The 15,956-nt window shown below is 45.6% G+C and overlaps 1 protein-coding gene across 1 annotated transcript in view; it reads right to left on the bottom strand.

The window, feature by feature from the left end:
* Positions 1 to 15,956, bottom strand: part of ADGRB1 (adhesion G protein-coupled receptor B1) — a 587,254-nt gene that overhangs the window by 403,979 nt on the left and 167,319 nt on the right. The window contains 1 exon segment of the mRNA XM_040432704.1: positions 2,257 to 3,167. Coding sequence (XP_040288638.1) covers positions 2,257 to 3,001 — 745 coding nt within the window. The 5' untranslated portion in view covers positions 3,002 to 3,167.

The following is a 15,956-nucleotide window of genomic DNA, read 5'->3' on the forward strand; positions in this document are numbered from 1 at the left end:
CTGCAGTCCTATGTAACACCACAGATAACACAGTGATAACTCTCTAGGTACAGATAATGTAGTAGTTGTCACCTGCAGTCCTATGTAACACCACAGATAATACAGTGATACCTCTCCGAGTACAGATAATGTAGTATATGTCACCTGCAGTCCTATGTAACACCCCAGGTAACACAGTGATAACTCTCTGAGTACAGATAATGTAGTAGATGTCACCTGCAGTCCTATGTAACACCACAGATAATACAGTGATACCTCTCCGAGTACAGATAATGTAGTATATGTCACCTGCAGTCCTATGTAACACCCCAGGTAACACAGTGATAACTCCCTGAGTACAGATAATGTAGTATATGTCACCTGCAGTCCTATGTAACACCACAGATAACACAATGATAACTCTCTGAGTACAGATAATGTAGTAGATGTCACCTGCAGTCCTATGTAACACCACAGATAACACAGTGATACCTCTCTGAGTACAGATAATGTAGTAGATGTCACCTGCAGTCCTATGTAACACCACATATAACATATTGTGATATCACATATCCTTTGCAAACATAGCTCTGCTATATCAGTCTGTAAAACCACAGAAAATACTGTGTATTATAACATCATGGTGAATGTAGGAAATGATAAACTCAGCTCTGCTGCATCACTCACATTTTGTTCTGCTACATTTATATGTAAAACCAAATTTACAGAATCGTCTTGTCGCCATGTATTGTGCTGAAACTCAACTCCACGTGTAAAACCTAAGATATTGTGATACCACAGTGAGCTGCAGTGAAGGACAAACTCAGCTCTGCTAAACCTTTGCATAAACCCATAGAGAATATGGATATTATACATTGAGGATGTAATGTGCTACCATGATGGGTTGTGCCAAATGACAAACCCAGCTTTGCTATATTCTTATGTAAATCTGCAGATACATACAGTACATTGTGATATTGCTGCACATCTTTCCCAAATGACAAACTCACCTCCTCTACATCGTAAAATCCTGTATGAAACATTTGCATATTCCTGCACACTATGCTAAATAATGCGTAAAACCCTAGATAAGATTTTGTAATGTCACATGTTGCATCTAGAGACGAACGCAGCTCTGCTACATCTATACATAAAACACAAACTGAGTCAAATTGCAAACACCACTGTATGCATAGGAGATGGGAGTCCTTGTGCTACCAGGACCAGTCGTTCAACATGCAAATCCAGCTCTGCTACATTTATACAAAAGAATAATGTATAACATATTCCAACAGTTCTGCTTATTGTACTAAATGGAAAACTCAGCACTGCTAAATCTGCGTATAAAGCCCAGAGAATCTGAATGGGATATATTGAAGAGGTTGAAGTGCTACTAATGACAACCCCAGCATTACTCCATTTATATGTGTGCCACATGACAAACTCAGCCCTGCACTTCTGTATGTAAACTAGAGAGAACACATTGTGGAATCTACATGTGCATGTGAAACCATGGAGAGCACATTGTGATATCGCCATGAATTGTGCCAAATGACAAACCCAAACTTACTACATTCATTGGTGCTAAATGACAAACTCAGTCTTACTACATCTCTATGTAGAACCCAAGAAAACACATTGTGATATCACCGTGAATTGTGCCAAAAGACAAACTCAGCACTACTACATCTTTCAATAAAAAGCAGAGAGAATACTTTGTGACATCACCATGAATTGTGCCAAATAACAAACTCAGCACTTCTACATCCTTCCGTAAAACCATTCTCTCTTGTGATATCACCATGAATTGTACCAAATGACAAACTCAGCACTACTACATCTTTCAATAAAAAGCAGAGAGAATACTTTGTGATATCACCATGAATCGTGCCATATGACAAACTCAGCACTACTACATCAACAGGTAAAACTGGACAGAACACTTTGTTATATCACCATTCACCAAATGCCAAACTCAGCTCACCTACATCTAAATGTAAAACCGGAGAGAGCACTTTCTGATATCATCGCCAAATAACAAACTCAGCCCTTGCACATCAGTCTGTAAAACCAGTGGGAACATAGCGTGACATCACCATGAATTGTGCCAAGCGACAAACTCAGCCCTACTGCCTCTATAAGTAAAACTAGAGCGAACACCTTGTGATATCACTATGAATTGTGCCAAGCGACAAACTCAGCACTGCTACATCTTCATATCAAGCAGCACAAGAGAGCGGCGCCGCTGCCCATAGACAACTCCCCCTCGTCACTTACCTTGGAACTCCCCGGCACTGCCGTCCCTGGAGCTGCTCATGCAGTTTTCCAGGTAGATCCCGTCCTTGTAGCAGTCGCCCCTCTTCTTGGCGGTCCCCGGCGGGTCGCTGCCGGACTGGACGTCCCCGTCGTGGCAGGAGCAGGGCGTCTGCATGATCCCGCAGGGGTGGAAGCTGCTGCTGCTGCTCAGGCAGGTGTCCAGCCACTTGCACAGCATCTGGCAGGCAGCTTTCCGGGGATTCCTGTTCCCCAAGACCAGATATTCCAGGGAAAAATCCGTCTCCTGCGGTCGGGACGTCTTCCATTGGAGCTGGGGGTCTTCCTTCCTGGGGAGGGTCTGCCTCATCTGCAGGAACTGCTTGCTGGACTGCAGGAAGGCGTACTGGACCGAGCTGTCGCACAGTTTCAGGACCTCGTCGAAACTCTCCATCCCCAAGTACGTCCGCGTGGACTCCAGGAAAGAGTCAAACTGCGAGGTGCGGATCTGCTGGTGGTCGCATATACCCGCCGGCTTAGATACCTTCACGTACAGGGTGTACCTCCTGGGGTCCGGGTTCTGGATAATCCAAGCGCACAAAGAATCGTTCAAAGGGAAGAGAGACAACGAAGAGAAATATCCGTAGAATTCCCCTTGGACTTGCGTGGTACAAGAATGGAGTCCCAAGTCGAGGCTGGCGGCGGCCGGGGAGAGCAGGAAAAGTGGCAATATGAAAAGCAAGTTGTGGGGGGTCCCAGGGCTCCTCATCCTAGGTCTCGGCTCCTTTGGAATTCCAAGTAATTGTCAGGCAGGGGCCAGATCTCGGACATAACAGGTGGAGCAGGAGCTGGAGCAGTTTTATGAGGCTTGAGGGAAATCAATCCAGCCTTGGTCTCCTTGTCTCAGGCGCCTCCTGGCGGCCGCTCGGCGGAATCTGGGAAAAGAAGAGAAAAAAAAGATACAATGAGACTTAACTCTTCACGAGGCTGCAACAATGTAACAATCCGGAGAACTGAGCCATGTCGCAGAAGAAAAGGACCAAACCAATTCGCAGCCAGACGGGAAGACCCTTTCTATGGAAACGCGTGGGGGATTTGCGTGGGGACGGGGCTGCGACTAATTCCTGCCTCCGACTGGCACCAAGGAAACTGAGAAACGGAGAATTCTTCCTGCCGGCAAAAAAATAAATAAATATAGAAATGCCCCAACTCCCCCTAGAGCAACCCCCCCCCCCCCCCCCCAAAAAAAAGGAGGAGTTCTAGCAAGAGTTATTGTTATAAAATCCGTTTTGGGAAGCGAAAGGCAAAAATAAAATAAATAATTTTTTATTTTTTTCAAAATTCTGTCTGTGCTGGAAATGTAGGTGTTTTTGAGCCGTGCAAGCGGCGGCGATAGGGGCGGAGCGTGCGTCATGTGGACGGAATATGAGATCACTTACTGCTGCACGGGAAGGAATCTGCTCGCCTAGGATGCGGCCACGCGGTCAGGGTTCCTGATGCAGTTCTGGAAGCCAAAATCAGGAGCAGGATCATAAAAGGAGAGAAGGTGTGGAGGGCGGGCAGGACTTCCGCTCGTCTCCTCAATTCACTCCTGGGTTTGGATTCCGAAAAACTGCATCAGGAAAACTGACCGTGTGACCGTACGCTTAAAGGCTGAGCCCCAAAACGGGAAAGACGACGGCTGGGGTGTCCTGGAGTATTATACATACAGAGGTAGCAGAGATGAGATTGTCATTTGGCACAGCTACATACGGATGTAGCAGGGTTAACGCAGATGCTTCATGAGACGTCATCTAAACTGAGTGCAACTAAATAGCTTTTCAATGGTTTTTGTTTCAAGATAACACAATGAGATAAGAGTGTGTGTGTTACCCCTGCTACATCTGTAGTTATCTGTGGAGTTACATAGGACTGCATGTAACATCTTCTACATTACCTGTACTCAGAGAGAGATCACTGAGTTATCTGTGGTTTTACATAGGACTGCAAGTGACATCTACTACATTATCTCTATTCAGAGAGTTATCATTGTGTTATCTGTAGTGTTACATAGGACTGCAGGTGACATCTACTACATTATCTGTACTCAGAGAGAGATCACTGAGTTATCTGTGGTTTTACATAGGACTGCAAGTGACATCTACTACATTATCTCTATTCAGAGAGTTATCATTGTGTTATCTGTGGTGTTACATAGGACTGCAGGTGACATCTACTACATGATCTGTACTCAGAGAGTTATCACTGTTATCTGTGGTGTTACATAGGACTGCAGGTGACATCTACTACATTATCTGTACTCAGAGAGTTATCACTGTGTTATCTGTGGTGTTACATAGGACTGCAGGTGACATCTACTACATTATCTGTACTCAGAGAGTTATCACTGTGTTATCTGTAGTGTTACATAGGACTGCAGGTGACATATACATTATCTGTACCCAGAGAGTTATCACTGTGTTATCTGTGGTGTTACATAGGACTGCAGGTGACATCTACTACATGATCTGTACTCAGAGAGTTATCACTGTGCTATCTGTGGTGTTACATAGGACTGCAGGTGACATCTACTACATTATCTGTACTCAGAGAGTTATCACTGTGCTATCTGTGGTGTTACATAGGACTGCAGGTGACATCTACTACATGATCTGTACTCAGAGAGTTATCACTGTGTTATCTGTGGTGTTACATAGGACTGCAGGTGACATCTACTACATTATCTGTACTCAGAGAGTTATCACTGTGTTATCTGTGGTGTTACATAGGACTGCAGGTGACATCTACTGCATTTTCTGTACTCAGAGAGTTATCACTGTTTTATCTATAGTGTTACATAGGACTGCAGGTGACATCTACTGCATTTTCTGTACTCAGAGAGTTATCACTGTTTTATCTATAGTGTTACATAGGACTGCAGGTGACATCTACTACATTATCTGTACTCAGAGAGTTATCACTGTGTTATCTGTGGTGTTACATAGGACTGCAGGTGACATCTACTGCATTTTCTGTACTCAGAGAGTTATCACTGTTTTATCTATAGTGTTACATAGGACTGCAGGTGACATCTACTACATTATCTGTACTCAGAGAGTTATCACTGTGTTATCTGTGGTGTTACATAGGACTGCAGGTGACATCTACTACATTATCTGTACTCAGAGAGTTATCACTGTGTTATCTGTGGTGTTACATAGGACTGCAGGTGACATCTACTGCATTTTCTGTACTCAGAGAGTTATCACTGTTTTATCTATAGTGTTACATAGGACTGCAGGTGACATCTACTACATTATCTGTACTCAGAGAGTTATCACTGTTTTATTTATAGTGTTACATAGGACTGCCGGTGACATCTACTACATGATCTGTACTCTGAGAGTTATCACTTTTGTTATCTGTGGTGTTACATAGGACTGCAGGTGACATCTACTATATTATCTGTAAGCAGAGTTATCACTGTGTTATCTGTGGTATTACATAGGACTGCAGGTGACTTGTACTACATGATCTGTACTCAGAGAGTTATCACTGTTATCTGTGGTGTTACATAGGACTGCAGGTGACATCTACTACATTATCTGTACTCAGAGAGTTATCACTGTGTTATCTGCGGTGGTACATAGAACTGCAGGAGACATCTACTACATTATCTGTACTCAGAGAGTTATCACTGTGCTATCTGTGGTGTTACATAGGACTGCAGGTGACATCTACTATAATATCTGTACTCTGAGAGTTATCACTGTGTTATATGTGGTGTTACATAGGACTGCAGGTGACATATACTACATTATCTGTACCCAGAGAGTTATCACTGTGCTATCTGTGGTGTTACATAGGACTGCAGGTGACATCTACTATAATATCTGTACTCTGAGAGTTATCACTGTGTTATATGTGGTGTTACATAGGACTGCAGGTGACATCTTCATTTTATGAATGTACATATATAGAGATCAACTACAGTGCACTACTACCCCGAGCAGAAGTAAGGGAAGGAGAAGATGGATTCCCTGTCCTCCCAGTGCCCGGGGCTCTGTCAGGGGCAGGTGGCCGCTCCGCTGTCTCTCTCCCATATAGAAGGTGAACAGTTGTGTTAGAAGCAAATCCCATTGTGAATCCCATGGAAACTGAAATAAGCCAGAAAGAGCCCTGTTTGTATGGAGATTCGGAGTGACTACTTCTAATAGCAGCCATGTCTGTGTCTGTTGGGGGTTTCAAACTTCTTACTTCTCTTATAATATGGCATCTACAGTATGTGTCAGTTTTAACTGTAGCCCTAGAATTCTATTCATAAACCACAGGATAAACAGCATTTTGCAGTGCTTACAACTGTGAGAGTATTAGGAAAGCTGTGTAGTTGTAGGGCAGCACATGGGAGATTTCTTGTCTGCATGTGGGGAAGGGGGGGGGGGGGGTGTGAGATTTTGGACCCATGAATAAAGAGAAGGAGTGGCAGCAGGTAGAGATGAACACAGAAGAGGGGAATGATGGAGAGCTACTGGCCACATGGAAACCAGGAGCTGAAACTACCTCAGCCTCACTCAAGATCAACACCACCATCATCTATATCATCACTATGAGTATTATCACCACCATCATCAGTAGCAGCAGCGTGTAGATACCAGTGTGATGTAGCAGTGTGCAGATACCAGTGTGGTGCAGCAGTGTGAATATAGCAGTGTGGTGCAGCAGTGTGTAGATAGCAGTGTGGTGCAGCAGTGTGTAGATTCCAGTGTGATGCAGCAGTGTGTAGATACCAGTGTGGTGCAGCAGTGTGTAGATTCCAGTGTGATGCAGCAGTGTGTAGATACCAGTGTGGTGCAGCAGTGTGTAGATACCAGTGTGGTGCAGCAGTGTGTAGATACCAGTGTGATGCAGCAGTGTGCAGATACCAGTGTGATGCAGCAGTGTGTAGATACCAGTGTGATGCAGCAGTGTGTAGATACCAGTGTGATGCAGCAGTGTGTAGATACCAGTGTGGTGCAGCAGTGTGTAGATACCAGTGTGATGCAGCAGTGTGTAGATACCAGTGTGGTGCAGCAGTGTGTAGATACCAGTGTGGTGCAGCAGTGTGCAGATACCAGTGTGGTGCAGCAGTGTGTAGATACCAGTGTGATGCAGCAGTGTGCAGATAGCAGTGTGATGCAGCAGTGTGTAGATACCAGTGTGGTGCAGCAGTGTGCAGATACCAGTGTGGTGCAGCAGTGTGTAGATACCAGTGTGGTGCAGCAGTGTGCAGATAGCAGTGTGATGCAGCAGTGTGTAGATACCAGTGTGATGCAGCAGTGTGTAGATACCAGTGTGGTGCAGCAGTGTGTAGATACCAGTGTGGTGCAGCAGTGTGCAGATACCAGTGTGGTGCAGCAGTGTGTAGATACCAGTGTGATGCAGCAGTGTGTAGATACCAGTGTGGTGCAGCAGTGTGTAGATACCAGTGTGATGTAGCAGTGTGCAGATACCAGTGTGGTGCAGCAGTGTGCAGATACCAGTGTGATGCAGCAGTGTGTAGATACCAGTGTGGTGCAGCAGTGTGCAGATACCAGTGTGGTGCAGCAGTGTGTAGATACCAGTGTGGTGCAGCAGTGTGCAGATAGCAGTGTGATGCAGCAGTGTGTAGATACCAGTGTGGTGCAGCAGTGTGTAGATACCAGTGTGGTGCAGCAGTGTGCAGATACCAGTGTGGTGCAGCAGTGTGTAGATACCAGTGTGATGCAGCAGTGTGTAGATACCAGTGTGGTGCAGCAGTGTGTAGATTCCAGAGTGATGCAGCAGTGTGTAGATACCAGTGTGATGCAGCAGTGTGTAGATACCAGTGTGATGCAGCAGTGTGTAGATACCAGTGTGATGCAGCAGTGTGTAGATACCAGTGTGATGCAGCAGTGTGTAGATACCAGTGTGGTGCAGCAGTGTGTAGATACCAGTGTGATGCAGCAGTGTGTAGATACCAGTGTGATGCAGCAGTGTGTAGATACCAGTGTGATGCAGCAGTGTGTAGATACCAGTGTGGTGCAGCAGTGTGTAGATACCAGTGTGGTGCAGCAGTGTGTAGATACCAGTGTGATGCAGCAGTGTGTAGATACCAGTGTGGTGCAGCAGTGTGCAGATACCAGTGTGATGCAGCAGTGTGTAGATTCCAGTGTGGTGCAGCAGTGTGCAGATACCAGTGTGATGCAGCAGTGTGTAGATACCAGTGTGGTGCAGCAGTGTGTAGATACCAGTGTGGTGCAGCAGTGTGTAGATTCCAGTGTGATGCAGCAGTGTGTAGATACCAGTGTGGTGCAGCAGTGTGCAGATACCAGTGTGGTGCAGCAGTGTGTAGATACCAGTGTGGTGCAGCAGTGTGTAGATACCAGTGTGGTGCAGCAGTGTGCAGATACCAGTGTGATGCAGCAGTGTGTAGATACCAGTGTGGTGCAGCAGTGTGCAGATAGCAGTGTGGTGCAGCAGTGTGTAGATACCAGTGTGATGTAGCAGTGTGTAGATGCCAGTGTGGTGCAGCAGTGTGCAGATACCAGTGTGATGCAGCAGTGTGTAGATAGCAGTGTGGTGCAGCAGTGTGAATATAGCAGTGTGGTGCAGCAGTGTGTAGATACCAGTGTGGTGCAGCAGTGTGCAGATAGCAGTGTGGTGCAGCAGTGTATAGATACCAGTGTGATGCAGCAGTGTGTAGATTCCAGTGTGGTGCAGCAGTGTGCAGATAGCAGTGTGGTGCAGCAGTGTGTAGATGCCAGTGTGATGTAGCAGTGTGTAGATGCCAGTGTGGTGCAGCAGTGTGCAGATACCAGTGTGATGCAGCAGTGTGTAGATAGCAGTGTGGTGCAGCAGTGTGAATATAGCAGTGTGGTGCAGCAGTGTGTAGATACCAGTGTGGTGCAGCAGTGTGCAGATAGCAGTGTGGTGCAGCAGTGTATAGATACCAGTGTGATGCAGCAGTGTGTAGATTCCAGTGTGATGTAGCAGTGTGCAGATAGCAGTGTGATGCAGCAGTGTGTAGATACCAGTGTGATGCAGCAGTGTGTAGATACCAGTGTGATGTAGCAGTGTGCAGATAGCAGTGTGATGCAGCAGTGTGCAGATACCAGTGTGATGCAGCAGTGTGTAGATACCAGTGTGATGCAGCAGTGTGTAGATACCAGTGTGGTGCAGCAGTGTGTAGATAGCAGTGTGATGTAGCAGTGTGAATATAGCAGTGTATGGACTGAGCCTGATTTATATGGAATACTGGCAGAGCACATGGTATACAGTGGAGAGGGGACAGATGGGGGAGGTGATGCCAGCTCTGATGACATTATATCTAATTAACTATAATGCACACAATAAATGTGTAAGGTGAAAAGTTCACAACGTGGAGCGAGGTTGTCAGGAGCGCTCAGATCACCGCACGATACAGATTGCTGCAGCCGGTGAAGCCAATTTGGCAGAAGTGCAGGAGAAGGCAAACAATTCGCAGGATGGTCACATAGACACCTCTTCATCCTGAGCCATTACCATAATAAGCACCGTTTACTGTAGTCTGAGTGCTGGCATGAAGGGCAGGAGCGGGCAGCAGCACAACGCCCCGACTCAGTGTCACCCCCCAATACATTATATAGACACCTGGAATCTGTGTTATCCCCCCATACATTATATACCATATATATGTGCCTGTAATATATGTAATCCCCTATACATTATATACAGTATATATATATATACCTGGAATCTATGTTATTCCCCCATACATTATATATGCGCCTGTAATATATATAATCCCCTATACATTATATGCCGTATATAGGTGCCTAGAATCAGTGTTATCCTCCTATACATTATATAGACACCTGGAATCGGTGTTATCCCCCCTATACATTATATACCATATATATGTGCCTGTAATATATATAATCCCCTATACATTATATGCCGTATATATGTGCCTAGAATCAGTGTTATCCTCCTATACATTATATACAGTATATATGTGCCTGTAATATATGTAATTCCCCTATACATTATATACACTATATATGTGCCTGAAATCAATGGTATCCCCTGTACATTATATATAGTATATCTATGCACCTGGAGTCAGTGTTATCTTCCGTGCATTATATACAGTATATATGCACCTGGAGTCAGTGTTATCTTCCGTACATTATATACAGTATATATGCACCTGGAATCACTATTTTCTACCTATACATTATATACATTATGTACGTGCCTGGAACCAATGTTATCTTCCTATGCATTATTAGATATACAGTAGTAGATGATTTATTACAGGATCTCATCTCTGGTGATAAATCCTAATTTCCCATCTGAAATGACTTAGTTCTTTGTTACAGAAGTGAGATGACTCCGGTGTGTTTCTTTTAGCCTATACAGTGCAGCCCAGGCTATTAGTATGAAATGATATACTGTAGAGGCTCGTGTGTATGTCTTATGTCTACCTGTTTAGGGTGATATTCTATTCATGGATAATCTGAAATCTTGGCTCCTTATTTTTCACTGATATGGTTCCTCTAATACAGCCTACAATTCCCATCATGCCTCTGACAGAGGGGCGGAGTCTCTTCATACCTCACTTGCTCTGCTCTCCCTAGGGGCCGCCAATGATGGCTCGGTTGTCACGAGGGTATCGAGAACCACGCCTGACTCCATTATACCCGGGGTCAGGAAGTCGCAGCGGTTGGCTGCGCGTTCTATGTAAGATAGGGCTGTTTCCTTGTGGTAGCTTTCTGGGTTTGCTTTGCAAACCCTTTTGGCTCACTCAGGGATCCGTAGCTCTTTCTCCTCAGCTGTTCCTTGTCCAGCACTCCCAACCTCCTTATATTCCCCTCTCACACTTCTCTGGTTGCCAGATATAGAGCTTCCTGCCTGGACATCTATGCTGACCTTCTGGAGCTGTGTTGCTGCGTTCTCTGGTAGTTGGTCCAGAACGCTACCCTCCGGATCCCTGTTGGGCCTTTTTGGTTTATTGTGGTCGCCCACCTGGGTGTATGTGTTTGTCTGTTTTGTCTGTCCTCTCCCTGGTGTTTCCCTCTTAGTGATAGTGGTGCGGACTAGTGATCCCACCGCCCCGTTCACTATCTAGGGCTCATTTTAGGGAAAGCCAGGGTTTAGGCACGTGATCGCCGCACGGGTGAGGAACCCGTCTAGGGAGGTCAGGGCAGTCAGGTGCCAGCCGCAAGGTGAGTTAGGTATCACCACCTTTCCCTCTCCCTTGGGCAGGGCTTTCCCTTTTTTCCTCCCTGTGCGTGACATAGGTCATTACATCGGTGACATAGAACTGCTAGGCCCTAGCTCCCGCTGCAGATTCTCAGATGCAGCTTCAGCCTGCCTTCCCTGCCTCCTGCTTGTGATGGTTTCCTCCCTGTCGGCTCTTATAAGCAAGAAGTGTTGGAGAGCAGTGTGAAGCTGCATCTCCTCGGAAATACTGTAGATCCTCCACCCAGATAGTATGGACAGTGCAAATCTTCATAGGCTTAACTATGATATCACTGCTCTGTAGGTCCTTAGATTGGGCAGAAATGATGTCCTTAGCACCCTCACGAATCTTCATTTTCCAAAAAATTTACATTTCGAGCTTTGTCACGTACTGGACCCACTGGTTTTCCCTTTCTCACATGACCATAATCAGATGTTTATATCATCTACCTCCTCTTCATTAGGCTAGTTTCACACTAGCGGCAAGGAACTCTGACAGGCTGTTCTGGCAGGTGAGCAGCCTGTCGGATCCGTGCTGCCGCTAGTGCACGCGTGCCCCCGGACCACCACTCCGGCCCCATTGACTATAATGGGGGCGGGCCGGCAAACATGCTGAGAGGCGGCCGATATAAAACTACATGTCGTAGTTTTCTTCCGGCCGTCTCTCGGCATGTTTTCCATGCTGCCGCCGGAACTCCGGCCCGCCCCCATTATAGTCATAGACCAGGGGGGCACGCGTGCACTAGCGGCAGCATGGATCCGACAGGCCTTTTCCCCGCGGAACAGCCTGCCAGAGTTCCTTGCCGCTAGTGTGAAAGTACCCTTACCATAAAGCCACAGCTTCCGAAGTCTCTCTGCCATGATATAGGAATGCAAAATGCGTTGTGTCCACAATCACCGGGGGGATTATTAAGGATTTTAGGTTCTCAGTTATTTACCTGCGGCTATAGAGGGATGACAGCTCCGAACTCAGACTCCAAACCCATAAGGATCTAACCCAACCCTTAGGTTGGAAAGTTGGTTCTCTGTGGACAATGAAAGTGAAGTCATGGATTTATACAGCACCGAGATCTTGTGGAGCCTGGCGGTGACAGCTGTCTGCAGAAACGCGACCTAAATACTAAACTAAAGATTGTGTATACTCCAGACTCTCATCTTGTCTATGTCAACATTGCAAAGATCTGTCCACCGGGGCCGGGCCGCGGCGGAGAAGACAGTGTTTTGAGCAGCCATCAACCATCGTCTAAAATGTTTCTATTCTCTCTATTCTCTGTAACATATGTTGCAATTTTTCAGGTGTGCATTCCTCATAGGAGGTGATTGGGACTTCCAAGCATCAATGTAGCCAAGTCCAATATCCAATGCAATTAATTTAGACCCCAGAAAAGACCCCTAAATGAATAACACCCCGAGACTGCGACTTTAAAAGAATTGAGACCCCCAAAAGGAATCAGAATGCAGACCAAACCCAAAGGATCACTAACTTTTCACAAAACTTTTGATATGCCATAGATGTATGAAAAGTTGTGATCGGTGGGGGTCTGGGTGCTGAGACCCCCACCGGTCACTAGAAGGAGGGTAAAGAAGTGTCTTTTGCTCTCTTTCCTCACTGCCCAAGATGGAAGCCTATGAGCGAGGATAGAACGGGAAATGGGCACGATCCTCGTTCTAGCAATATGTGGGGGTCTCAACACATGACCTTTTAATTAGATACCAGTCCGCATAGATTAATCAGACCCCCTTAATGAATAAGACCACAGACCATACCTTGGAAATGAATCAGATACAAGATCAAGCCCATTAAATGAATCTCAGACTCGATTAGACACCCTAAAAGAATCGGACCCCAGACGAGACTCCTAAACGACTCAGATCGCAGACTATGCCCCCTAAATTTACCAGACGGAAGACCACATCCCTAAACTATACAATAACCCCCTTCTCTGACCACATTCTCTAAATGAATGAGATCCCAGGCCCCATAAATGACTCCGACCTCTGATCAGACCCCCTAAATGAATTAAAGCCAGAGCAGATCTTCTAAATGAATCAGACCAAAGGCCAGACCCCCTTAATGAATAAGACTCCAGAACAGACCATTCGGAAATCAAAGCTATATAGTTAAATAATGAAATGAATTGTGATTTAGAATGATGATTCTGCCTCAACATTAGAGCTGAAAACATTAAAGTCTCTCCGGAGGAACCATCAGATGATGATGAGCACCTTGATCTTCTCCATTACAGCTACTTCCATGTAAGGTACCATCTATAATAGAAAATAATTGACTTGTGTTCACACCCATCTCTTGATTGCCTCCAGATCTGATGACGGGTCTCCTCACTCTTGGCCGAGCCCTTTATTATTGAGCTTTGAAGACCACTAGATATGATGAAGAAGGATCTATGGCTGAAGTGTTTCTCTGTAACAAGCACCTTCATTACATCTCCTGTCACTGGGATGTTCTCACTCGGCCTCATCAATCAATGTATCTGACTCGTTATATCTCAGTGATTCAGGTTTGATTGAGAAGCGATCAACGATGAAAAAGTTTTCATGAAGGGACATCACATTAGAGGTTTGTCCTGGAGGTCAATATGCCGTTTGGTTCAATATATACTTTCATTATACAATTTCTCATAATATACAGCACCTTATAGGACAAGGGCTGTACTACACAATCTTAGATTATTCTCTATGTTGCAAACTCAGCTCCACTGCCTCTATTACCATACCCTATATTGTCTGATTACTCTGCTGTATTGTGAAAACAGCTCTGCTACATGCCTGTTACTACATCCTTTATGGCTTGACTACTCTACTGCCTACTGCTTCTATACTGTAAACCCAGCTCTGCTACATCACTGTTACTGCATACTATATGGCCTGACTACTCTTCTCCCTACTGCTTCTACACTGTGAACCCAGCTCTGCTACATCACTGTTACTGCATACTATATGGCTTCACTACTCTTCTCCCTACTGCTTCTACACTGTGAACCCAGCTCTGCTACATCACTGTTACTGCATACTATATGGCCTGAATACTCTTCTCCCTACTGCTTCTACACTGTGAACCCAGCTCTGCTACATCACTGTTACTGCATACTATATGGCTTCACTACTCTTCTCCCTACTGCTTCTACACTGTGAACCCAGCTCTGCTACATCACTGTTACTGCATACTATATGGCCTGAATACTCTTCTCCCTACTGCTTCTACACTGTGAACCCAGCTCTGCTACATCACTGTTACTGCATACTATATGGCCTGACTACTCTTCTCCCTACTGCTTCTACACTGTGAACCCAGCTCTGCTACATCACTGTTACTGCATACTATATGGCTTGACTACTCTTCTCCCTACTGCTTCTACACTGTGAACCCAGCTCTGCTACATCACTGTTACTGCATACTATGTGGCCTGACTACTCTTCTCCCTACTGCTTCTACACTGTGAACCCAGCTCTGCTACATCACTGTTACTGCATACTATATGGCCTGACTACTCTTCTCCCTACTGCTTCTACACTGTGAACCCAGCTCTGCTACATCACTGTTACTGCATACTATATGGCTTGACTACTCTTCTCCTTACTGCTTCTACACTGTGAACCCAGCTCTGCTACATCACTGTTACTGCATACTATATGGCCTGACTACTCTTCTCCCTACTGCTTCTACACTGTGAACCCAGCTCTGCTACATTCCTGTTACTGCATACTGTGTGGCTTGACTACTCTTCTGTCTACTGCTTCTACACTGTCAACACAACTCTGCTACATCCCTGTTACTATACCCTGTATGCTCTGAGTACTCTTCTGCCTACTTTCTATGCTGTAAACCTAGCTCTGTTACATCCTTGATATTGGACCCTATGTGGCCTGATATCCCATATTTCAACTTCATCTGTGCCATGAACCCAGCTCTGCTTCATCCCTGTTATGGAACTCTGGATTGTGTGACCGCTCCCCTGACTCCTGCACCTGTACCACGTACCCATCTTTGCTATACCGCCACATCATATTTCTGGTACTAGAAATAGGCTTCTTGTTACCCATAATACCTGTACAGATGTAGCAAACTTTAACTTGGCACCAAAAGCATGAAATTTAAACTCTGCTGCAACTGCGTATGTAACACGGACAGCGACCAGTTAAAGATTGCTACATCTGTACCTCCATCCTTCCCTAGTCTTGGAGCCAACCAAGCACCTTAAACCCAAACCAAAGTTGTGGGACTAGGGGGCGCTATAGGTGATTTGTGGCACCCGGGTGACTCCTTCTCTGGATGTTGTATGGTTATAGCCATAGCTGCATTCCTTGGAGAGGAGCTGTGTTGTAGTTCTCTGCTCTCCTCATTTTTAGAATCGCAGTGAGGCCAAGCGGTTGGACTCCCATTGATCAGATCAGTGAGCTGCTATTACTTTTCTATACAGACGGAGCTTGCTACATGTGCAATGGCCTATCCTACCGAGAGGTCACGGCATCAAAGTGAGTAGACTGTGAGCAAGAAAGTGAGTGCC

This window comes from Bufo bufo, chromosome 5 (genome assembly GCF_905171765.1).
Source record: "Bufo bufo chromosome 5, aBufBuf1.1, whole genome shotgun sequence".
In the NCBI taxonomy this organism is placed as follows: domain Eukaryota; kingdom Metazoa; phylum Chordata; class Amphibia; order Anura; family Bufonidae; genus Bufo; species Bufo bufo.